This window comes from Andrena cerasifolii, chromosome 6, assembly GCF_050908995.1.
Source record: "Andrena cerasifolii isolate SP2316 chromosome 6, iyAndCera1_principal, whole genome shotgun sequence".
Classification (NCBI taxonomy): Eukaryota; Metazoa; Arthropoda; class Insecta; order Hymenoptera; family Andrenidae; genus Andrena; species Andrena cerasifolii.
The window spans coordinates 14,738,322-14,764,641 of NC_135123.1; the positions used below are offsets into that span (position 1 = coordinate 14,738,322).

General features: G+C 48.8%; 1 protein-coding gene across 2 annotated transcripts in view; it reads left to right on the plus strand.

Annotated features, from left to right (window-relative positions):
* LOC143370429 (pseudouridylate synthase RPUSD2) overlaps nt 1-26,320 on the plus strand; it is a 151,246-nt gene extending 124,926 nt beyond the window's left edge. For both annotated transcript variants that reach the window (XM_076815546.1, XM_076815547.1), the window contains 3 exons: nt 16,177-16,264; nt 22,289-22,465; nt 22,781-26,320. In XM_076815546.1, the coding sequence (XP_076671661.1) occupies nt 16,177-16,264; nt 22,289-22,465; nt 22,781-23,533 (1,018 nt within the window). In that variant the 3' untranslated portion in view covers nt 23,534-26,320. The remainder of the gene's footprint in view (nt 1-16,176; nt 16,265-22,288; nt 22,466-22,780) is intronic.

The following is a 26,320-nucleotide window of genomic DNA, read 5'->3' on the forward strand; positions in this document are numbered from 1 at the left end:
GATCGATAGAATCCTCCGCGGAGTTTCAATTTAATATTCCTCGGTTAATACTCTTTGCTTAATGCTCAGCGAACCCGATATCCCTCCTCGAGTTAATGCTATCTGGGCTCTTAATCCCCGCCAGGAGGCTCGGACGTTTCGAAATCCCATGGAACGAGGCAACTTTTAATTTTTCGCGTCCCTCGCGAATTAGATAAGTTACAAGGACTTCGACTGGCCTGGCGGATCTCTGTCGGCTTGGAAATACGCGCGATGCTTGATTTTTATTAGGAGGAACCTGTGTGCTCTGTTGATCCTTAGGGAATTGAGATTGCGACGTCGCGGGGGGAAGATTGATGGTGGAAACAAAGCAGTGTTAGCGATGTATCGGCTAACGAGAACAGGGGACAATCGATCGCGGATCAAGAGGACTACCCTGTCGAGGGAAACGAAACTGCCGCGTCTCTGCTCGCTTTCCGAAAGATAGTTTGCTCGATCATCGACGACTGGCGATGCCGGTGTTGATATAATAGCTTCTTTCGCGATCGATCGGGCTTGGTATCTTTGACAAGGCGTGTCTTCGCGTTGCAACATCTGTACCGATGACAAAAGCCTTTGTTGCCTGGCTTTTGGCGCACCGTTTGACGTAATATCGCCCAACGAGAGGGCTCTGCTTGAGATTCTTGACACGCTGCCAGCGGTTTGTTTTAATATCTCGCGGCTGATAGCGCCTCAGCCTCGGTGTGCGTATCGCCAGCCCAGTAACCCAGCCAGCTGTTATGTCGACCATGGAAATGTGTTTCTGGATCATTACAACTCGAGATTGCCGCAATTTGCAACTTACGCAAGTGGTCGAGTCGTTGAATCTTCCCGAGTTTTCATGCCCCCGAGTATCGACACTTACCAATTACTGTGCTCCCTACAATCCGGAGCTTGCTTGTACTGCAATTTGCAAATTACTGCGTTCCTCCAGTAATCTGCAGATTAATATCTGCTCCTTTCGAGTGCCATATCTTGCTGCCGCTGCACTCGCGAATTTTCACAGTCCCTCAGATCTGAAATCTCCACATTCTCCAGTTCTGGGAGCGTCCACTGCGACAATTTCCCAATTATATCCAGCAGGATCTAATTTCGTTCCCTCTCCTGCACCAGCCTGTACTTCAATTTCGAGAAGAATCAGTTCCCCGACCGATGCTCCGCGACTGTCTTTCGAAAGGATGCCCGTCTCATTGTCGAAAGCGATCCCCTCGCGTTACGCAAGTTCCCCGATAGTGCTTTTGATCACGTCCCGGCTCCACGGCGTTTCATAGTCGGCGCTGGAGATTATGGAAATGATATTCCGACGAAATCGGTCGCCGTATCCGTGGGATCTATGGGGGAGAGGGGGCCGTAGTTTGCGTAACGAATTGTCAAACATCCACTCTCGGGATAAGCTTTCGGCGAAAGTTACGCGGCTGTACACCGGTCGGCGTTAATTCCCGCGAATTACGAGCTGGCCCCCCCCTCGATCGTTGAATTTTAATCGCGCATTAGGCTCGCCCTCGCCACCGCGGCAGTAACGTCCTTTTTAGCCACTACTACAATTCTTCCTCGCGGAGAGGAAACCTTGCGCGACTACAAAATGGAAATATCGAAAATTTTTAGCAATCTTCCTTCCATCCCTTTATCAGATATTTTATATAACAGCGATTCAAGGGGACACTGCAGTGCACAGTGTTTATTATTTCTCTGTGTAATTGTTTAGTGCGAGCGATAGAAGCAGTAGGAGTTTCCATTTTAATCAGAATAAAAGGAGGAACCAAGCAGCGCCTGGGACATAATTTCGTTGGCGTGCGAAAAGTTGCTGCTTAAAAGCCGCTTGCACGGTTGATTGCACTCGTCTTTTTGCGTGATTCACTGAAGCGTCCTCGAGAGGATTTTTACGAGACAAAGCGTTCGCGTAATTGAATGACGAATTTCACGGAGGCGGCAGTTTATACAAGGAATTGTCGAACATCGGCGCGCCGCGGGGGCCGGAGAGGGGCAAAGTTTCGAGGATTGTGTACCGAGAGAGGGTCGTGTTAATTCCGTCCATTTGCAGTCGGAATTTCGTTCATCCCCTGAAACGGAGCGAGCTACAGGTGCAAGGCTAGGCGAAATGTCAACTGCGCTTTAATCACGTTTCGAGTGTTCCTTGAGCAGTTTATTAGAGCTCGCCCTTTCCACGCTTATTATTCTGCGCGATGCTTAACGAGCGACCGTTTTAAACGCCCCAAACATAGCGATTCGACGTATGCCAGGGCACGCTGGCATTTCGTTTCGTTTCTCGACTCTCCAGTCGAAAGTCACTTTTTCTATTTGCTTTCAACAAACATAAACCTCGCGTGGCAGAGAGAGCTCGCGTTCCAATTGGATTCGACTCCTCAGCTTTGTATTTAAAAGATTCATAGTAGAGAAATCAATTGGAATAATACATGGAATTCTGAGTGATCTGACGTGTAACATTTGCATGTTTTCCAACTGGCAGCGGGGATGGTAATGATCCAAATTTAGCATGTAGTCTCCGGCTCATGAATTGGATTGACCCCATAAACGCGACTCCCCCTTGCATTTACATACTTTTACTGGAATTTACTGCTGAAATCGAATCAGTTCTGCCATCGAAAACGCAGCGCAGAATTTGGTAGAGCACATTTTTCCTCTGGTTGGAAACGTGCTTCGTGGATAGCGATGGTGGAGCATTCTCAAACGCAAATGCTCTCTGGTTTCACTCTCTGCAGCTTCAGTCTGGAAACCTCTGTAACTTTAATCCAGATGCTCTAATTCTATTCTACTTGCCTCTAATCTGGCCACTCTAATGCGGCAGTTCCTTCCCCTATCGACGCGCAGTAACTCGGTACCCTAAACGTGACTGAATTTCCAAATTTCTTAAACTTCGCCGAACCGAATCAGCCCTGTTGCCCCAACTTCCTCAGACTCCCACGCGGGAGGTGCAAACCGTGCAAATCCGAGCTATCGGATCACCTCGCGTTCCCGAAATTCCTCTCCACTTCTGAAGATTCGAGAAGTTACAACCCCTGGCTCGTCACGCCTCACCCCCGCCTCGGTTAAAAACAAACGAGGAGCAGGGGACCGTATCGTGGCCCGACACCCTCCTGTCCGTCGCGATTCCGCACGATGTCCCGGGCGAATTTGCATTTCATGAGGATACCGAATTAGTTCCTGCATGCATTAGGTGGCCATCGGATGGACACACGACACCGTACGACGAGGCATCAACTTTGCCCACGGACAAGAACCCCTCGAACCGCCTCGAGATTGTGGCGCGCAGCTCCGCAAGATTAATTACTTCGGGGGCGAATCTGTTTATCCTGCGGATGATGAATCGCCTTTGTCCCGTCGCTGACAGAATCCTTGCGAGTGTTCGCGATGAAAGTGCATCCTCGTCGGCTTGTGTTTATATGACGCGGCGGGAAAGAAACGCGGAGGAAGGAAACGGGGAGATGACAGAGGGAAGGATGCTGTAGATGGTGGCGCATTGACTAATGGCGTTTATATTCAAAGGATCAAAGAGTACGTGACAATACTTTTTTTAAGTGCGATATATTGTTTCGAACGAGATTGTTTCATGCAGAAACTCTGTAGAAAATTATCGTTCTATCGTGTAGGTTTAAACGTGTTTGCTAATTTTCTTAGAGAAATATCATCTCTCAAGAATAGCAAGCGGTTTCATCATGGAAAAATATCTCACGTTTCAATCGCGAATGGAGTCAGATGGACGTAATAATTCTGTAATAATAAAATTAAATATCGTAGCTCTCTGCCGCTCCAGCTCTCTGTAAATGCGACCGTACAAATATGGCTTTGCGATTGATCGATCCCGAGACGTATATTGCGGGTCCATTGAAGCTTGCGCGTGACCGGGGACGGTAAAAGTTTCGATTTAACCGTGCGACACTTTTTCCAATACGAATGGGCCTTTCATAATTTATATATTTCGCGCCAGAGCGATTTGAATACCGGCGAACGTTTCAGTCGGGTTACGAGATTGAAAATAAAAAAAATCGCGCGGGCGGAGTGAAATTATTCCCTGGATCGCGGATCGAGCGTCCGTTTCTGTTCGAAATACTCTTTGAAGCGCGCGGCTTTCCGCGACGATGTCGTTTGAACCGAGCTGATTGGAAATAGCACGCGAAAAACAGGACGGGGACTGGAGCGAAAAAAGTTCCTCCAATTCTGCCTGTCAATTCGACCACCTTTCGGTGCGCGTAGGTGTTTAATTCCTCCGACGGTCCGTCCGTCTCGAGAAGTGCTCGCCGCTACCCGGCTCTTTGTTACGCATGCGTCGAACCGCCGCGTATTTTCTGAATTTCGTTTCATTGCCGGTACTTTGCGAGCTTTATGATTCGCCGTTAATGTTCTTCGGTAATTCCGTGATTTAGTGTTACTACGCTTTGCGAATTAGCACGCCCTCCGTGAATTATTGCCGCTGCACTTTGCGAATCCTGCAAATTCCCAGGCTATTATGTTTTGAAAATTCTGACTCACGAGTTACAGTAATTTGCGGCTCGCGATATTATTAATTAATCCTCGAGTCCTGAAATGTCCCGCGTACTTTTTTGCCCTTCGAGGTCTGCAGTCTATGGCGGCCCTTAATACCGTCCTCTGTAACCCCCGACGAATCTCGATTTCCCACAAGCGAGGAGCAAAGTGTCGTAGGCGCGAGCGTTGCGGGGAGCGAGGTGGTGGAAGTTACTAGGACGAAGATCGATTCGAGAAAGGGGGGTGCGTGCAGGACTGCGTGTACGATAGGTCAGAACGTAGGGGTAAGATGGTGCAGGATAAAGTTAGGCCAGCCGCAGGGGGTTGCTTCTTGACTGTAACAGATATCGTGTTGCCCGAAAACAACCGACTTGCGATCCTTGCAGATATCATCGTGCACCAGGTCCGAGCTAATAAATCAACCTGTCGCCGAGCTTTGGCTTCGCCCTCGACCCGCAACACGCTTACCCCTCCTTTCCAAACCGCCCTCCCCTTTCGACTGGCAACTAAAGCAGCGACTGCATTGCACACCGGGCGCCTTCCATGTTTAAAGATTAACCAGCTCGAGGCAGCTTCGTTAAGCAAATTGTTACGTCACTGTTCCTCACCTTGGCATTTTATTGTGATCTCCGAGTAAGGGTGGATCCCCGTTCCTACAGAATCTCGGAGGAACGAGGGGACGCGAGTTTCCACGGTTAAGGATTCGTGAATTATCGCGAGCCGAGAGTTCTATGTTTAGCAGATGATTGCAGATGAATTCTCAGATTACAACGCTCTCCATCGTGTGCCATAGAATCTCCAAAGCTGGTCTGGAAGAATCCTCCCCCTCAGAAGCGTTCACAATTTCCGATTCCCCTTATCAGTCGCGAATCAACCCCCTCGAGCATCTTCCTGTCTAAAATTCAGCAGCCCCGATTCGAGCCCCTCTCTCCCCGCGAACGTCTGAAACCCTTGCAAACCGTCAGCCGAATATTTTTGCTGTCTCGTCAGCCATCCGAACTTGCAAGCTCGTCATCAATCTCTCTCAGCCCTAATCTCCGCCGCGTCGTTTCTACCTTCTTAATCGCAAAACTCCCGACTCGACGAGCCACTTGCGCTTCATCGCCCGCCACCAACCGCACCTTTCGCCCCCGTCCCCAGCCCCTCGGAGCAGGGGGAATATTTTTGCTACAGTTCTTCTTTCCTCCCTCGCTCGGAGGACTCCTCGTCAGCATCCACGTATTCTAACAATTTTCACTCGACGGGGTAGGGCATCGAGGCAGCACAAAGAAGCAACCCCCTACAAAGAGTCTCGATACGGATAGAGGAGGATGATTCCTTTTTTTCTCGTCTTTATAAATGCTAAAAAGTATCATCGAGCTCGTTTCGTGCCACGTCTTCTTGCGCTCGTTTTCTCCGCACCTGGTTTCCGGTTAAGTCGCTTTTGTGCCGCGCTCCTTCGATTTCCACGGTTTTTCTACCGGCTGCAAGTCGGCCGCATTGTTTCGCCAACTTTTCCACCCATCTGTCTCCCTTTCTCCAGCCGGTGGCTGGCCCCCGTCGCGGAAATGGGGAAAAGGAGGGCGCGGGAACGCGCCCGTATCGGCTGCGAGCCCGATGAAAAAGGAAGCACCGGCCGAGAAGAATGAAATCGGCGGATTTCACTTGGTATCATCCATTCTTAACGCTCCCGTTTCGGGAGTATCGCGCTGCCTGCGCTGGGAAATCGCTCGGCGACGGTTTCAGGAGCGGGCGCGTTGTTTAATCACGCGAGTACGCTGTCAAAAGAAGACCCAGATCCGAGTCCCTCCAAAGATACACCGTCCCTAAAATCCCGTTGCCGAAGACTTCCATCCGGAGATAGGGTAAATGTCCCAATTACTGCCAGTGTCCCTATTACTGCCGCTTCATTTATTTTACTGAATAAACACGCAACGTATAAGGAATAGCGTAAAAAAGAATTTATCATAAAATTGGGACTGTTCTTCTTATTATTATAGTACATTCTTTGTACGTCTATTCTTTATACGTTACGTTTTTTTTAAGTGAAATAAATAAAGTGGCAGTAATAGGAACACTGACAGTAAATGGGACACTACCCTACATTCTGTCAAAAAAGCACCGGGAATCGATCATTTGAAAAGCTCGCTTAAAGGGATTGTTGAAATTCTTTTTGTCGCTAAGTCGGCACAACTATCCTCTGTACTCACGCGGAGTTTGAGCGTCACTTGTCGTTTAGTTTGTTTACAGTGCGCCATTGTGTCCGTTCATCTCAGGTGCGTTTTGCGATTTTTACAATGGATAAAAATATCGAACAAAGGATCTGTCTGAAATTTTCCATTGCAAATGGATTTCGTGCGCCAAAGCGCGGAAAATGTTACATAAGCCTTACGGTGAATCGACTTTATCAAAAACACGCGCGTATGAGTGGTACAGTGCATTTAAAAGCGGTCGAGATGCGGTGGAAGATTTGCCTCGCTCTGGTCGGCCATCGACGTCTTCGACTGAACTTCGCATCGCTAAAGTAAAGGAAACGGTGGCTGGAAATCGTCGTTTAAGTCTGAGAGAGATAGCCACCGAGATTTCTGTGTCTCACGAATCAATTCGTACCATTTTAAACGCTTGTTTGGGCATGAAACGCGTTGCCGCTCGACTAGCGCCGAAAGACCTGAATTTTCTGCGAAAACTCAATCGCGTTAAGGTCGCTGAAGACACGATAGAACGAGTCAATTCCGACCCCACATTCATAAAACGCATTGCAACTGGTGATGAGACATGGCTTTACAAGTTTGACATGCAAACCAGTCAACAAGCTTCGAAATGACGCCTTCCAATTCAGCCGAAACCGAAAAAAGCACGTCAAAGTCGATCAAAAGTGAAGGTGATTTTGACAGTTTTTTTTCGATTACCGCGGTGTTGCGCACTGGGAATTCTTGCCACAAGGTAAGACAGTAAATAAAGAATGTTATCTGAGCGTTATGCGGCAATTGAGAGAGCAAATTCGTCGAAAAAGACCAGATTTGTGGAAAGAAAACTCATGGATGTTGCACCACGATAACGCACCATCTCACAAGGCTATTATCGCGAACGAATTTCTGGCCAAGAACTCAACAAATCTTATCGAGCAGCCGCCGTATTTCCCTGGCATGGCTCCGGCCGACTTTTCTCTTTTTCCAAAACTGAAATTACCACTTCGAGGCACCCGTTTTCAGTCGATAGATGACACAAAAGAGAATTCGCGGCGAGTAGTGAAGTTGATTAAAAAAAATGCGTTCAAAAAATGTTTTGACGATTGGGTTCTTCGTTGTCATAAATATATTATTTCGAAAGGGGCCTACTTCGAAGGTAATACAATAAATTTCGATGAATAATACATATTTTGTGTGTCATTGACCAATTCCCGGTACTTTTTTGACAGAATGCATTACGCCGAAAGTAAACTGTTTGCCAGCGACACCAGACGGCTGAGATTACGCGCGAATGCATCGCGTTGTCGCCGAATGTTCCTCGGCCGGGGGGGACGACGAATTTCCAGCCCCGTCCCTGAATTATGGCCGAGGTGGTGTAAATTTAAGGGAGGCTAAGGGGTGCAAAGACAACTCAGCCGGGCGACCCGCTGTTCCGCAACTTGCCGACGCGGCTGCCAAATTCAGCAACAAGTTCACTTCCGTAACGGGTCGTGAGATATCGTGGCCACCGTTCCGGGGCTGTCCCTTCTTCCGCAGAAACGACGACGGCCGGTTGTATTTCTTGGCAACCCGCTTCGCCAAACATTGTCACCGATCCACCAGCGTCAATCCCAGCAACAAGTGCAGCTTCCGTTTCGCTTGCCGCGCACACAAACGCGCGTTCCGTCGCGACACGCTCGCGGCTAAGCGCAGTTTGTCTCCGATCCGACGAATTTATCGCCGTCCGCTTCGGCTCTATTTTCCCCAGCTCGTCGCCGGCTGTCACCCCCCAAACCGCAGCATCGAACGAAACGTTGAACTTCCTCGCGGTAGCGGCGGGCTCCCGGGTCTTCTTTCGACTCTTACCAGGAATTTTCGCGCGAAACGAAACGCAGGGAAATTAGCATAGACACCTGACGTTCATCCTGAAACTTGCTAGTCACTTTGCATACGGCTCGAGTGGAACTTGAGCACTCTTTGAACGTTCAGCGTGGAGGTATAATGCCTGAACGAGGCTGTCGGCTGCAGTCACGAACCACGAAAAGCTAGTAATAATCTGATCCTCGAGTTCCCGCGGGTTGGCTGGATCAAAGCGATCATCGGTGGATGGCGAAAGGACAAAGCCAGTCCCTTCACCGACCCAGACCTGGCGTGCATTTAATTGCACGGGGGGGGCCTGAAGAATTTTTTATCCGTCACAATTACGAGGGAAGACCTCATCCTCCTCTCCAATTACCCGTTACGCCGTAGCTTTTCGTAGTTCTCGTCGATCTTGTTAGACGCCACTCGGGAGCCCCCTTAGACCCCCTCGAAGATAATCGAGTGTCGATAAGAAGGAACTGAAATCTCCATAGTTTCGTTATCCGTCCTCTGTACAGCTTCCCGGGGGCCGGGGCTCTTGATCTATTCGCTGGTCGTGGAATAAATAATTGGGATTCGCTAACTGGCGGCTTATTTTTATGCAAACACGGGCTCCACGGTTCGGGAACCGTTTTAAACGGGCTCGAGTTGCATCCGATCGAGTAAACGTTCCTTTGGGGCGACGGAGACTTTCAGAGGAGAAGTCTTCGTTGCGTTATTCATTACTCAAAGCATCGTAGGAGTTTCGATGGAAATAGAGTCGACGGAATGGCGAATCGCGCTTCTTTGGTTTTGGAAGTCGCGATGCGAGTCTCGGAGAGTTTCTAATCGATCGTGGGATTTATTCGTGGGTTTTTCGAGGGAAGTTCTGGAGACAGGAAGGGTTGTATAAATTATTGGTAGGAATGCGAGGACTGAGGAACGGTCTCCTCCGTTTACCCAGGTAAATGCGTTTCTAATTCACTGCTAAAGGCTACTCTTGTGCGAAATTGCGCGACGTGTCCGACGGAAGCGGATCGTTCGCCTACGGAACCGCTTCTGGCTAATTGAATCATCCTACCCAATTTCCCGTGTCACCAGGGACGTGTACGAGGACGTCCCTGGATCGACGCTCCTGCCAGGACGAGCTGAACGAGCAGGAGCCTTCCTGCCTCGAATTAGCGTTTCTAATAATCTTCTTCCACGCTGCACGTGGGCACAGAGACATTTGCCCATGTACAGTTACCCGCTCATGAATATTTCGTTGCAGTATCAATTGCGGCGTATAAAGTTTCCTCCGAACCTAGAGCAAGCCAGAAACTGATCCACAGCCTTGCTCCAATTCAACCAGATCTAAAGGTGGCCCAGACACGACATAGACTTAACGCAGAATTAACCCAAAACTAATTCGCGCTTGCCTTAGATCCAATCTAAAATTAATCTAAAGCTAATCTAGATCTAATCTAAAGCGAATCTGCACCTAATCTGGGGGAAACCAGCCTGTCCCTGACCTCTGGAATTGATCTGGAATATACCCCTACGATCCCACCCCTAACTCGCAACCCCATTAGTTTACATCTAATTCGAAGTTCAACAAATAAATCCCAGAACACTTCGTCTTCTGCCTTGGCTACGCTACTTCCAGCCTCCCTTAGAAGCAATCCGCACCCACCGAACGAATGCCATCCCTTCCTCGCTCTTTACGAAACACTCCCATTCGTTGCATCGAAGCCAGCAGCGAGCCAACGGCTCAGGTCTCGCTGCGGAGGCGCACAGTTTCCATCGAAGCCGACGTTTAAACCCACGTAGACGTAGCAGCGTCGGTTGACATTTGAAAAGTGCAACAGACCCGGCGCAGAAGAGAGAGGAGAGTGGCGTTGTAGTCACGGCGCGGTGCACCTTCCAAATTTAACGCGGGTCACATACCGACGTGACACGCATCTCGGATGAAATATGCACGGCTGTTTCACGCGTACCTGCCGCCGTCTAAACCGAGGGGACGTATTATATATACGTGGACAGGCGGGCCTCGGATCGACCGCGAGGTACGGGCGATTAAAAATATTTTCCGCCGCGCGGACGTTGTTTGACATTTTTCCCGGGCACGCGTGTCGACCCATTCGACAGTTGGCGCCAACAAAATGTCAACGGGAATGACAACGAGTCCCCTGGTAGCCAGGAAACAGGGCCCCCTTAAATCTTTCCTCTCTGTCGCGAGCTATCGTCGGCCAATTATTCGCGATCCCGAATGGTTTCGAAAGTGGCGGCTGGGTAATTGTCCACTTACAGCGCGCCAGACAACGAACCCCGTCCCTGAGAGCCAAAAAGCATTTTCGCAATTCGCCTTGTCTATCGCGCTCGCCTGGCTCCCGAAATAAGTCGTCGGGCGCGCTGGTTCGCGGTAGACACGCGCTGGTTCCTGGCCTTCCACGTCCAACCGCGTCCACGATCAATGGGCGGCGTTGTACGCCAGCTATTGTATATAAGTTCCGCGAAGCTTTGCCCGTATCTTGTTAGCTTCTCGGATGAAATTTTTAACGAGCCAGTAACCTCGAGCTCTCGCCCTCCGATCGTGGCCGGCCGAGTTCACGGGCCGGACGACGGATGGATAGTTCGATTAGTTCAGTCATAACTCGAGCGATCGCGAGCCCCGGCTGGAAAGGATCCTCCCGACGGAAACTTGGGGAGATAAGGGATGCTCGCGGTAGACTCCGCCGCGGTTATCTTCGGGGCGGTGAGCCGAGAGGGTGGAATCGTCGTTGGTCGGCCGGCAAGTCGTGTTTCCAGTTCCCCAAACGCTGACCCCAGGATGGCTACTATGCTCGCCAAGGAACACGGTAATTTGCGCGATTCTCGTTGCCGCGGTACTTGAACGAAGGGCGAAGGGTCTTCCATGGTGTCTCCATATCGATTCATGGATTTCGGATTGAAGAACGTGGCTGCAGTCGATGCCTCCAGGTACTCTTCAGGTGCAATTCCACGATGAGACAAAAGTATCGTGGCTCATATGAGACTTTAATCTCAAGGGACAATTAGTTTATTATTTTTAAATTATTCTGTCGTTAGTTGCATGAAATGTCTCATGTAGAATCTCATCGTGGATTCGCACCTTCAAGGAAATTCTTAAGGGTAGTAGGCAGTCGTTCCTGTCTAAAATGAAGCATTTCTGTTATAATTAATTACAAAGAAACAAATTGAAACTGAGACTTGTTCTTTGGCATGAAGTTTATTAACATCATATGCTTTAAGAGACTTGTTTGTTTAATACAAAATATGCATTATATATGACGCTACAGATGGATCATTAAAGAGGCTTTTTAAAAAATGTTTCTTTTGTTTTGCAATGATAACTCAAAAACGGAGGTTTCAATCGATTCAAAACAAATTCGAGCAACTTCACAAAATGTGTAGTTTTGAACCAGACCTAAATTAAAGTTAATGAAAACTCTTATTCCTTATGAAAAGAAACTAAAACCCCATTGGTGAGGTTTTACCATCTCTCAAGCCCCAAAAGATGAGGTCTGAGTTTCTTCTCATAAAGAATAAGAGTTTTCATTAACTTTAATTTAGGTCCGGTTCGAAACTACACATTTTGTGAAGATGCTCGAATTTGTTTTTAATCGATTGGAACCTCCATTTTTGAGTTATCACTGCAAAACAAAAGAAACTTTTTTTAAAAAGCCTCTTTAAAAATCCATCTGTAGCGTCATATATAATGCATATTTTTGACAAAACAAACAAGTCTTCTTAAAGCTTACGATGTTAATAAACTTCATGCCAAAGAACAAGTCTCAGTTTCAATTTGTTTCTTTGTAATTAATTGTAACAGAAATGCTTCATTTTAGACAGGAACGACTGCCTACTTAGTACCCTTAAGAGTCTCCAGCAATATAAAAAAAATGGCAGTTCCTTAAAAAAAAAATGGGGAACGCCTGTTGTTATCCATTACTCCCCTCTTTTTCTCAGACGCGTAACGTTTAATCGCTCGTCGAGGGTTGCAGGGTTTTTATCGAAGCTCGAAGCCAATTACTATGTACGACGCGATCTTAATGACCCGTCGTTGAGTCTCAGCGACGATTAATTATATCCGTGATTTTTCAGCCGACGGTAAACGAGCCTCGAGGATTTTCGCGCTAAACATGCAGCCGCTGAAGTAACTTTTCCTTGGAGTTTCGCATTCCTGTTCACCGCGGACCCGTAAAACCGCGAGTCGAAGTTTCGGCGCGTTTGAAGCCGCGAAACGAAAGGGTGGAAGCTGTTCTTTTTCCTTTCCCCTCCGTTAACCACAAGCAATCCATCTGTTCGTCAATTAACAGAGTAAGATTTCGATGTAACGAGTTCCCCTTTCGAGAATCGCGGGCGACTGTAGAGCTCAGTAGGGTGGAGCATGAATTCCAAAGGTTTCTCATTGATTCTGCATTCAGCAGGAAAGCCGAGCTCTTCCGAATTGCAATCTTTATCCGCGGATAAAACGCGATTTAATTTTTCCTTCGTTAGCCACGTATTCTATTGGATGTTAAACATTGCCGCGTCTTCGCGCTGTCTTTTTCCAATTATAAGAAAGGACAATCGAGAGACCTCTGGTTACCACGAAGCAGAAACAGCTTGAGAAGCTCGCGCGAGATGCATTTCTCGTCGTAGACGAAGTGTATTCTATCACCTTGCGGTTCTAGGACAAGGAATCCCGAAATTATTTATACCAGCGCGCCACTTTGATCCCCGAGTGTTGCGCAATCGAATCGCGGTACAGGGATTCGATTCGATACGGACATTGTCGTGGCGACGTTTGTTTAACGACCGTAAAGCTTCCGTCACGCGTGCCCACTGGCCGCGGTCTAAATTCAGCGACGAAGGATAATAAATAAGCCGATCTTCCGAGACTGCTCGGACGCCAAGAGTCGATCCAGCCAAAAACGCGACTCTCGCTGAATTGCGACTATGCGGTTCTAGGAAGCGGGGAATTTTGTAGATTGTTGATCTTTTAATCGTGGAAACGGGCTAGCGGATCCGAAGCTCGAGCTGCGCTTAGCCCAGGAACAACTATGGCCCAACTCGCGCAGGTTAGAGGACAGCCAGGGGAAGCTCTTGCGGAATATTACAACGGTTTTATGCTCGCGTCTTGCTCGCAGAAGCCACGGGCTACGTGCTCGTAATGCTAGATTGATGTCTTGATACCCAGCTCGGATGAATGGCCAGGGATATGTCGGGGACACAATGAAGTTTCCACGGTGAAAGTTGCTGCGTGACGTTAGAGACATTTAAGGGGGTATTCTAGTCTAGACACTCGTTTTTGAAGGTGATATTTGAAAATTAATTCTGGAAAACCTATCGCACCTACAGGGCAGCGGTTTTGCACACATATTTAGTAGTGTTTGAACTATCAACACAAATTTTTGGAATGTGTTATATTGAAATTTGTACAAGTTACACGCCGAAGCGTGGGTCACGTCATCAAAAACCGGCCCCATTGGGTGCACGAATTGCGGCCGTCCTAGTCATCTGAAACGAAAGTACCAAAGATTTTTTTAATCTATATGAGCGTAGTTATCGCCCGAACTAGATGTAACCAAGTCCGGACATTGTTACCGAAATCACAGCTGTTTAAAAATTTATATTTGATTTTTTCGACTTTTCTTGAGCTAAAACAAGGTGTGGGGAAGGTTGTATCAAAACTATTGATATAATTCTAGTTCCGACTATAGGTACACGTTCACTTTGAATGTGTGTCAAATTTTAGCTCAATCGGTCCAGTAGTTTTTGAGAAAAATGTGCGCCCGATCTAAAAAAATTGTTTCGAGAAAAGCGCGTTTAAAGTGTTTCATGCAGTACGACCTATACGACTGAAGTTGCGGTAGATAACAACTAATTTCTGTAACTTATCCCTAATCTCGTATACCAGAACCGTAGAGGAAACCTTCCTGAGCTTCAAAAAAATCATGTTGGGCAGCTCTCTCTTCTCTGCTGGCAGTCATAGCCTCTTTACAAGATACAAGGGTCGAAGGAACGACTGCCGGCCACGCTGCGGCCTTAAACCCCTATAACTCTGGGAGTTTTTCGAATTTCACCTTAATATTTTAGAGACATATTTTCGAAACCCTAAAATATTTTACAATAAAAAAAAATAGAATTTTTGGGTAGAATACCCTCTTAAGGAGAGGACACGTTTTTTCAGCTTTTTCACTTGTTTCGTGCTCGAGATTAGTACTTCGTCCACTGTGCACACTAATTCTACGCAAAATTCGAGTGAACTCGATGTTCCCAACCCCGTTCACCCTCGTCAGCCAACATCCTCGCGCGAAGCTCTGGAAGTCTGCCCCGTGGCTCGCGGAAATCACTTCGCAGCTTTAATAAACTCGCGAACTCGGTACACTTTCTCCACTCCGGGATTGAGTTATCTGAAAAGCCAGCGCGGCGAGTGTTCCCCGTTAACAATGCCCGGCCGCGGCGCGGTCAAGGAAGAAAAGGAGCCGCGCAAAGGGGGAAAGAACAGTCCCGGAGGAGAGACACGCGAGAAGGGTGGAAAGAAAAGGGGGAAAGGATGAACAGAGGCGTTCGAAAATTCTCGTGGCAGCCGCCGAGGAAGCATGAAACCTCTCCAGGCCTCTCCAGCCGTGGCTTCCTTATTGTCGACGGCTGGAGAGGGACAGGAATGCTCGTGCATGCGACGACGACTGCAGTTTCACGGAGTGGAATGCATTAGGTAGATGGAACGTGTAATTGGAGTCGCCAGCGTGTGCATGTACGTAGCCCACCTGTCGTGTTTCTTCGTCCCTCATTCGCTCCCCCTCGCCAGCCGCGTCTACTCTCTCTCTCTCTCTCTCTTTCATCCCGCCCCAGCTTTCCGCCGTTTCTTTCTCTCCTACCCGCCGCGTTTCCCCATTAACCTGTTTAGCTTGGCCGTCAGAGATAAAAGGGTTGCACCACGGTGCAACGGTTTCCACTTTCGGCTTACGCGGTTTCCACTTTCTCAACCGTGGAGAACACTCGATCGAGCGCGTTCCGTTTCACCGGGGAATCATCTGGCCCTGTACCAGCCGTCCGCTCGCTCCCTTTTGCCAGGTTTTTACTTCATTTTCCGGGGGGGACTCGGTGCGGGGGAACTAGACGCGAAGCGGCGCGGAGTACGAGCTCGGTTTTCACGATCGGGGTGAGGATTGGTTTCAAGTGGATTGTAGGGTGTTTATTTAGCAGCTAAAGTAACCGAGCACTCGCATCTCATACGGTGTACTCTTTCCTCCACGCAGGACGCTCAAGAGAAGTGCATACAAACAACCTTACATTCTCAATCCTTCCCGAAGACACTTAGCACTCGCGTACCATTCCCCATACAACACCCTGGCACGTCCCGTTACAATTGCACCTGGCCCGACAACATCGCATCTCGCAACGTCAAAGTAATACGCAGTTGACAGTAGCCCAGTCTCCCAGGCTGCGCCTACGTAGCATGCTCGATGAATCGAGCACCGGGGCGAGCGCATTCCTTCGTCCATGGCGAACATCCCATGGACGAACGATGCTCGAACCTCTCCCTGTCTCTGTGTCTGTCTGTCCGTGTGTGCGCGTGTGTGTGTGTGAGAGAGAACTCTCGTGAACGAGAGAGCGTGGTATTTGGAACGGTGGGAAGAGAGAAAGGAGGTACGCGTAAGAGGAACAAAGCCACGTTAAGCTGGTTGCGATTGGTGTGTTGCAGACACGAGGTGCCTGTCACCTCGGAGCCGATCACGGTGATACACATGGACGAGGACGTCGTCGTGGTCAACAAGCCCGCCTCCATCCCTGTAAGTGGTGTACTGCCAGGACTGTACTGCCAAAAACGCTTCTGTCGCTTCGTTCTGCATCCCGTCGCGACGATTGTACGCGCTGGCGCGCGCGATTGTCCGCCTGCTCGTCTTGTTCGCTTGCACGCCTAGCTAGCTCGCTTCCCGCGCCCTGGCCGATTATTTTTGGCCCGAAGGCTCCCGTACGATCAATCCCCGAGTTCGCCTGGCCCCGCCGGGTATCCATCGTCCGCGATTTCATCGCTGCGAGCGCTGCTTCTAGCCCGGGAGCGCAACTGGACCGTTCGCTTGCCCGCCGTCACCCGGGAGGGGGGTGGCTGAAATGTTCGCGGGGCTTCGTTTGGTAGTTAGCGACCAGATAAGTCGCTGATACGGGGAGGCTGCTTTGGCGAAAATGGCAGATTCCGGGGGAGGCAAGGGGAGTAGGCTAGAGATAGGAGAATAGGGTGGATGAAAGGGGGCGGAGAGGGGTTCGAATGGAGTTTTATAAGGAAGGGAATGCTAGAGTAGGGATGGGACGAGGGTTGATAAGGGAGAAGGGATAGAATTGTTACGTGTAGGGAGTGGAAATGGGAAAGATAACGTAGAGGAAGATTGCGGGTGCAATGGAGTGTGAAAGGGACGAAGAGGGAGTTAATAAAAGAATTAGAAAGTAGAAGGGGTGTAGGGACTACACTAACTCTCTCGATTTGTTCTATTTTTGTTATTTTTTAGCATACATTTGGGACTGGTAGGCTTAATATGCACATTCTGATGGAGAATTTAAAGCTGTATAGAACCTAGTTAAAGTTGAACTTATTTAACTGACAAACACAAAGTGTTATATAACATAGAACGGGGTAACACATTTTTGAGGTCAACGACCTAAACTTCTTCTTACCACCTTTCGTAACTTTTTAGGTTGTCCTAAAAGCAAAAGACGCCTCCACAAAGTATTAGATTTTTTTATTAATGTTCAAAAGTGGTAACTTTCTGTTGGCTTTAAAAGTGCGTTGCCTTGTTAAATGTTACGTAGGGTTTTTGTTTGTCAGTTAAATAAATTCAACTGTAACTGATTTTTATACAGCTTTCAATTCTCTTTCAGAATATGTATATTAGGCGCACACTGCAGTTTTGAGTTGATATTGAAAGGTAATAAAAGTAGGGTGGTTCGAAAAAGTGGTAACTTTTTGTTTGCTACTGTATATACTAGAAGCAAGTGTTCAGTAAATGTAAAGAGGAGAATTAAGCAGGCAGAAGAGCATCTAAACAATATCCTAAAATTTCGAAGCATTTCAATTAGCATACCAAAGTAGGGAACAGATGACAGACAGTCATTCCGAAGCCGGAAGGGTTTATAATTTATTCCCCGCGAAGCCGCGGTATCCGTCGCGATTTTGTAATGTAGAAAGACGATCGGAAAAAGGTGAAGGAAGCGTTCGAGTCCGCTGCGCGCCAGATCGTCGTTGATATCCCCGCGTCCTTACCTTTACACCTTTTTTTTTCCGTGTCACGGTAAGTTTCCGTTTTCCTCCGCTTCGCGCAATTAACCGCACGCAGGCTCTGCATTTTTACTAATTTTTCCTATCCCCGGCCTCGCCAGCTGGCTTGGTTACTCATCGCCCAGCGCCGACAACCTTCGGCTGGACGTGACAAAACGGTTATGAATAATCGAACGGCAACTTCGTAACGCATTTCTTCCCGCTGACACCTTCGCCCACGCACCATCGCCATTATTTTTCTGCCTCCCCGAACCTGCTCATTTCAAACTCTTCCCTTCCCCCTCGCGGCTCCCATCGCACCCGCCTCCAACCGTTGCATCCTCGCTTTCCTTTTACTAACAACCTTTTTCTTGGAACGTCTCCTCTCGTCCGCACATGTAACCTCCTTTATGCGTCGCTCGAGGATTCCGCGACTGTGCAAATAACCGATCCTCGCTTGCCGATGGTGATTTTAACAGTCGCGCGAATCCACGCGCGATCAATGGTTTCAGGTTTTCAGAATTTACTTTGGGACTAGAATCGAAAGCCAGCGAGTGTACCTTAGCTCCTCCAGCAAGGCGCAAGCGAGATATAGCCGTACGAAATTCACTCGCGAACTCTCGTCTCTCCCCGCGCTTCGGGGCTCCAAAAAATGGTGAAAACAGTTAAACGCACGGCTGCTCGGAAATGCCAGAGGTCGGTACACCAGTGGAAAGGCGCCGTACCTTCAAATGCCAGCGAGTACAATGAAGTATCGTTGCCTCGATCCGTGCCTCGAACTCCCAAACTCGAATTCATTCTCGCACGCGATGTTCGTAAAAATCCCCCGCCTTTCGCAATTAAATTCTACCTGTAATCTTTCGCTAAAGGTCGACGGGAATGGAAGGCACGCTCGATAAACGAAGCGTGGGACGCTTGGAAACGGAGCCGGGCTCAGTGTCCGAGCGTCCTTTGTCTCCGATTTTCAATTTTCTTTCCCGTAATCGCGTTATAATTGAAAATTATAGGCCCCCGGAGGCTGGGGGTCGCGTAACAGCCAGACGTAAATTGCGCCTCTGTTCGATGAGTCTGATTAAAATTGCTGGAATTCTACGCGACGCGCGTAGCTGCTGGATCCGCGTGGTAAATCATTCCTGCCTCGGTGTCAGCCACTGCGAAATGTCACCGCGAGGATCGTTAAGGGTTTCGTAACGCTTGGACGCGAGGCTAATGGGAAAATAATTTAGAGAAAAATTGCCTACTTTCTATCCGTCGAAGGCTTTCTGCGAAGCGCGATAGCATCTCCGAGGTTATTTCGCAAGCGATCGCGGGGAGTCATCGCGACGATTCCAAGGATCGATGCTCTTCGAGAGCCTGACGGATCTCCGGGAAACCATAGAGTCTAAATTTCAAACACCAATTAAACGAGACAGCGGAGCAAAGTGATCGGGTTTGTTACTATCCGCGAATGGCGCAGTGTACGAAGCTTCTTGGGTCGTCGCGAAGCTAGCGGAGTTCCACGTAGCCAGCTTTTTGTCCCGTTCGATTTACAACCCTCCCGGTTGTACGGGGGAGAGCGCAGCCAAAACTACACCGAGCCAAACATCGAGGGACACTTAATTACCATTCAGGGGATTCAGTTAATCAGCGCAAAAACGTTCTGGTGGCCGCGAAATGATCATTTAATTACGGAGGAACAATGGCCAGGTCGGTTTTATTCCCCAGCCTTTTGCCCCCGGGGCGGAAAACGCGTGGGGAAGCGCGTTAGGTTTTACGGCGTACCTGTCCCGCGGTCGTCTACCCTGTTCCGCGAGTATACAAATTTCATTCGCCTGCTTAATTAATATTAGCCTCTCTTTGACTCGCGTATCGTTTGTGGCTGTGTTCTGTAACGAGGGGCAATGCACTGGACGCAGAGCCGTTGCGAAGGAAAACGGGAGATTCTTGCCGCGTCCCGTTGTTTGAGATTCTCAAATTCACCTCGAACTCGAGCGATTCGAGCGCGGTAAATCTCGCCGCACACGGCTCCCGCGTCGTTCAAATTTCAAGCACACCCCACCTGTGGAGATTTCGCGGCGCGGAGCCATTCGAGCCGACCGTTTCATCGGAGCCTCTTCGAGTCGAGGTAGAGAGGAAAAAAGGGAAGGAAAGATAGAAGAGCGCGTCGTGCAACAATGCTCGATCCCCGATGCAATCGCCTTAAATAATTAAGTCCACCTCGAAAGCCTCTTAACCGTGGTAAAAAATAGTCCGACCTGAAAGGCAGGGGGTTTGCAACGTGTATTCCTCGAGCTGCGCAGTGATCGGGTCGAGCATAGAGCGGACAAAGGGGAGGAGGGATAAAGCATGGGATTATCCAGCGAATCGAGTGGCCCTCGTTGTCAGTCGGCTGTCAGCGCGTCTTTACGACCTCCTACTTCCTGTTTATTATCCCGTTTATTCGCTGTTTACACCTTAAATAGTCCCCAGCCCCATCAACCCTATCGACCTTCCTTCGAGAAACGTCTACTCGGGATGTTCCAACGAACCCTTCGGATTTATTGCTACGTTCCTGGCGCGCTATTGGACCGCAAGTGGCACTTTGCTTGTTAAGCGCTGGGATATATATTCTTGTAATGAAAGGGGTTAGAGTGTTTAATACTTTAACGTCGAGGAAAAGGTATTGGAATTTCATTGGAAATTTATGTGGCTGACTACTTAGATTGGACAGTAGAGAAATTAACACTACATTTAGAATCACGGTTTCCTTTATCTTTCGATAATAAGCAGGGTCGCCGTTGCCTGGCCACAAACGGATCCATACTACTTGCACCTTAAGGGGGGATTCTCGTGTAACAGCCCTCAAAATTTATGATTTTTTTAAATAAAAACTATTGTTAATATTGTAGTAAACTCTATTGGGATATAAGAAGGCATCTTTAAACTGGCAGAAAATATTTTTTTTATGTCGATCCTTATTTTTTATTAATTAATTATTGTGGAATCTCTTCGACGATGTTGGCGTCAGGTGTAACACCTATCACAGTCATCTGACTGCAAAAAGAAGAAAATTTTCTTAAAGTTAAATAATTTACGCTGGGACTCGACCTAAAATTTTAATTTCAGTGTTTATTTGCAATACTTTTTTCGTCGATATGAAGAATAATGTGAAAAATTTGTCTAAGGAAAAAACTTACTTTTTCTCTCACACGCTATATCTCTTTCAATTTTTCATTCTTTTTTCCGTTAAAGTGGACCAATCCCAGCGTAAACTATCTAACTTTAACAAACTTCTATTTTTTTTGCAATCGGATGACTGTGATACGTGGTACACATTCCGTCAACAGGAGTTACATCGTCGAAGAGGTGGACAAGATTACACAATAATTAATAAACAATAAGAAGGATATACATAAAAAAAGAGTATTTTCTGCAAGTTCAAAGATGCCTCCTTATATCCCAAAAGAGTTTAATCTAACATGACAAACAGTTTTTTAAAATAAAATTTAAACATCAGTTACTTTGGGGGCTGTTAGCGAAAATCTGCTCTTAACTCTTCAGAAAATCTTGCTGCATTCCCTTTTATTTTCATGCCCACCGTATTCAATCCATCACATTATTAACTCTATCTCTCGAAATAACTTTAAAGCACCTAGAGCAAGCAAACCTTTGTCCCCTCCAGCAACCTCCCGACAGTTTAAAGTCACAGAGAACCTGCACTGACCATTACACGCCAATCAAAAAGCCACCCCTTTGTTTCGCCCGTTCGACACCTCGAGTGGACAAACATTTATTAAAACCCCTGCCGCTGTGTAACGGGGGAAGGCCCTCCCTCCGCTCTAGGCCATCGTTCGGTCGCTTTTTCCGCCCTGGATCAGAGTCCCCGTGTCCACACCGCGAGCACAAACATCGGCCGAGCAAACGCTGCGGCCGCCGAATCGTTCCCCTTTTGTCGGACCGGATCACGTTTCCTCTTTTCCTTTTTATTTCCTACTTCGAATGGCCGGGAGAAATGGGTCGTGATCGCGTGTTTGCAGGTGCGTTCGCGTGTGTGCACTTGCGCCACGCGTCACGCGGTCTGCCGAGGCTGGTCCGTCTGAGTAATATACAAATAGGCCAATGGGAATCGAGCCTTAGGCTCGGGTTTCATTCCAGGGCGCCGGCAGCGCGCCTTTCGTGGCAGTTCAACGTTTTAAAGCAAACGTTCCGCGGGTTTGATTGGCACGGTCTCTTCGCCTGGCGGATCATCGCGTCCCCTTCGATTAGGGAGCAGTGTCTCTGGCGTGGGCGATGAGGAGGAAGCAAAGTGTGGGTGTCTAGAAACGAGCATCAAGAAGGGCTGAAAATAATCGACGTAATGCAATAACGCGGAGCATTGAGGATCGATTCCATCAGATCGAATTTATTGGGAACGACCTGCAAGCCTGCCGCAAACACTGAAATATCTCCCAGCTTTCTTCCCTCTTCTCCCAAAGTATTTCCAGTTACGGCATCGTTGGTAGATGTTCTATCGATGTCTCTCAATCTTCCGCCCTAGCTTCTTCCTGCCCCCCCGCTCCGTTCTGCTCCCCACGATAAATAAATCAAGTTAATCTTGGGATTGCAGGTGCACCCGTGCGGACGGTATCGACACAACACCGTGGTCTTCATCCTGGCGAAGGAGTACAACCTGAAGAACCTCAGGACGATCCACAGGCTGGACAGACTGACCAGCGGTATTCTCCTTTTCGGTAGGACGCCGAAGAAGGCGAGACAGATGGAGCACCAAATAAGAAACAGACAGGTTCGTTTCGCAATTCCAGTGACCGGGGGAGAAACTGGCTGGTCTCGATTGGCAGTTTCTACTGAATTCTTAAACAGTCGTGATGAGGTCGACGAAGGGAGTACGCGGGATCTATAATGCATTAGAAGAAGACACGGCGGAGGCTTCTAATAAAACGCGTGCTCGTGAAAGTCTGGTGGCTAATAAGTCGCGCTTGGAGTTTTAGCTCCAGCGATCTTGGAAATATTCGCGATATCGAAAGTCTAAATCGCTGCTGCCTATAACTGGAGAATTTTCATCGAAACTGACTGACCGAAACCTTCCTTCGGATTGCAGGTCCACAAGCAGTACGTGTGTCGGGTGGAAGGCGAGTTCCCCGAGGAGGAGGTGGTCTGCTCAGAGCCGATCGAGGTGGTGTCGTACAAGATCGGCGTGTGCAAGGTCTCGGAGAAGGGCAAGGACTGCGTGACCCGTTTCAAGCGACTCAGCTACAACGGCAAGTCGTCGGTGGTGCTGTGCAAGCCGCAGACGGGTCGGATGCACCAGATCCGCGTGCATCTGCAGTACCTGGGCTACCCGGTGGTGAACGACCCTCTGTACAACCACGTGGTGTTCGGGCCGCAGAAAGGGAAGGGCGGGAAGATCGGGAAGAGCGACGAGGAGCTGGTGAGGGATCTGATCAGCATCCACAACGCGGAGAACTGGCTGGGCATGGACGGGGACTCGGAGATGAGCCTGTTCAAGCCGAAGCTGGACATGGAGGACCGTGTGCTGAGCAACGACAAGGACGGCACGTCGCCGTCCTCGACTCCCGGCCTGGGCGAGGAGGAGCAGCAACAGCAGCAGGAGCCGTCGCTGAAGGTGACGGTTGGTACCCAGACCGGCTCGGAGCCGCCGGACTCCAGCTTCGCGAACGACAAGATGACGGTCGACCCGCACTGCTACGAGTGCAAAGTGAAGTACAGAGACCCGAAGCCCTCTGACCTCGTGATGTATCTGCACGCGTGGCGCTACTGCGGCCCCGGCTGGGAGTACGAGACCCCGCTGCCCGCGTGGGCAGCCAGCGACTGGGCCGAGGTGGACCGATAGTTCCGGTTCAGGAGCCATCGTCGAGCTGTCACCACCCTTCGTACCCCTTTTTGATATCCTTACCCCGTGCCTTCCATCCGCCAGCGAGCGATCTCGACCATCGTACATGTACCCACCCCTGTGACCAGGTCGCTGGACTCGCGGTGAGACCTCGACGTTGGTCTTCGACGAGAAGCCGTCGCGCCCAGGTGTCTGCGCTCGATTCGAGGCTCTGAGAACGTCTCTCGGCGAACCTGCCCCCCCCCTCGGAGAGGCTATCCTTTCAATCGTAAAGGTGCTCCCCTGCTGTCTGTGTGGAGTTGCAGTCGTACGGGGTGTCGAGCTTGTAGCTAGATTTTAGTTTACTGATTTTGGGTGGGAGATCTAAGTTCGCGGGTACCGGGGTGTCGTTTGACGGGAGTCCAGAGCGGACTCGAGATCCTGACGGGCTCGTGGTGGGACAGGGTCGTTTGACCGATTGAACCATCCAACCTGGTACGAGGCGATGGAACGATTCTAGCTGGTTCTATAAACGGGACGGTCGAAAAGTCACTGCCACTGAAGCGCACGAGAGAAGATTGATGCAACTGTCAGCCACTGGCGCCCAGATGGATCGAATCCGCGTTGTTGATTGATCACGTGGACTGGGGGCGGAGGAGCTTACCCGTCTTTTCTGTTTCTGAGGTCGCGTGTCAAGGATGCGATTCGACGGCCTCTGATCTTGAAGAAGGAGCGCTCTATATACACGTGGGCTGTCCTGAGGATTGATTTTCTTTGAGAGCGGAGGAAGGAAGTATTACACTCTGCTAACGCTAGTTTCAGAGGTTCTCGATTCTTTATTTGCTTCCCGCGCAAACTCCCACCTTTCTTACACACATGATTCACAAGCCAACAAAGACAAACTAAGCAGCAGGGAGTCCATTGCGTTGCATTGCGTTGGCCACTGGCCATCGAGCGTCATCTATTCGGCTGCTAGCTTCACCCTTCGCCGACGGTACCGATTTACTTCGTCGTACCCAAACCTTCCAGAAATCTCACGCAGCTCCCTAGAACCTGTCAAATCCACGTAGCCACGGTGTCAGTAGGAAACGAGGAGGCATAATAGAATCGTCGTCGACCAGCGTTCAATGATCATCCTCGAGAGCCGCGCAGGCAAAGGGGGCTGACGTAGGCGAACCGCAATAGAATCGCGTCTATTTTTATGGCTGATTATATGTACTATATATACGTATAATATATATGTATACAAATATACAGGACACTAAATAGTGGCGCAGGTCCAGCGGCGGGGGTCTCCAACGACAAAAGCATGATCTTGCCAGAGGATAGCCAACGATCATGCCAAAGAGCGAGCGCGTCCGGCGAGAAACAGATACACAGAGAGCGAGAGAGAGAGAGAGAGAGAGAGAGCGAGAGTGTGAGAGAAAGAGAGGGAGGGAGAGAGAGAGCTTCACTTGAAATCATATCGTGTACCTTGTTCCAGCGCGTCCTGAAACGGACGCGGCAGGACTGTACTGAATTCCACTTAAGAGTAGACTCGTTCCGCGCAACTATGACTCTCCGGAAGCTGTTGATTGGTCGAAAACCGACAGAGAAAGCGCTACGACCAATCGCGTGCGCTGACAGTAGTAGGAGCTGCGCGGATCAGTTGCAAATCGGTGGGGACGTAGGTCTACTCTTATGTGGAATGGTATATAGCAACAAGTACAATCGAAACCGAGTGAAATAACGAGATTAACGTCGTACATTATTTTGCTACGTGTCACGTTCGTCTCCTCTAGCGGGGCTATTATCATAGGGTTTTATCGTGCGCCGAGAGTGCCCGCGAGGGGCGACGGGAATCGAGGATTTCTATCCCTCCGTTTCGCGGAGGCAGGGGTATGTAAGAGCTTAACGGGTCAAAGATATCTTTCGTCTTCGTGTCTAGCTATCTGCGCCAGTACTTTATGGCAGTTTGGCCAACTGTAGCCGATGGCTTCGGTTGGTAGAACGTCTGCGGAGCCATTGCACAGGGGCACGGACCATGCGAAACACTCTGCTGCATGGAACAAGCGAGATCGATCGTAACGAGCGTGATCACGGAAAGGGAACGCGAACCTTTTGTACGAAACCTTTGTAATAGTCGCGAATAAAATGTATATTTGTCGGTTCGACGAGACGATAAAGAGCAAGGGACGCCGCCGATGGTGTTTGCGCGAAATTCCCGGCCCCCTCTCGGGCTTCTCGATAGCAACAGGCAAACGGAGAGAAGTGGACAGAGATTTTAGGTAGATAGAGATAGAGGAGGGAGATACAACGTAACAACGGACCTATCATAAAAGACAGTGTGTGCGCTTACTAACTCACCGGGATACCTTGTCGTGATCACAAGCTATTCCGAATTGTAATGGCTAGCTTAACTTTATTTAAGTAAACTAACTCGATATTGAGAGAGAGAGAGAGATAGAGAGAGAGAGAGCGAGAGAGAGAGAGAGAAAGAGAGAATAAAGAAAATGAAAAAAAAAGGTATATAAAGAGGAACGAAACTCTAAAAAGACAGTCCCCCGACTTAAATGGCACAGTATAAGAGAGCGAGAGAGGGAGAGAGTGAAAACATCGGTCTGTAAATGAAGCGAGCGCTTTTGTATGTATATATATTTGTATTGTATACGATATATATATATACACAATATATGTATATATATATTGTATACGCACATTGTACCGTATCCGAGCGACATTATTATCTGTACCGTAGTCAGCGGAACGTTAGCGCTAGAGAATTCTTTCTTGTATAATGGACGAATAAATGCAAAGTATCGTTCGGTA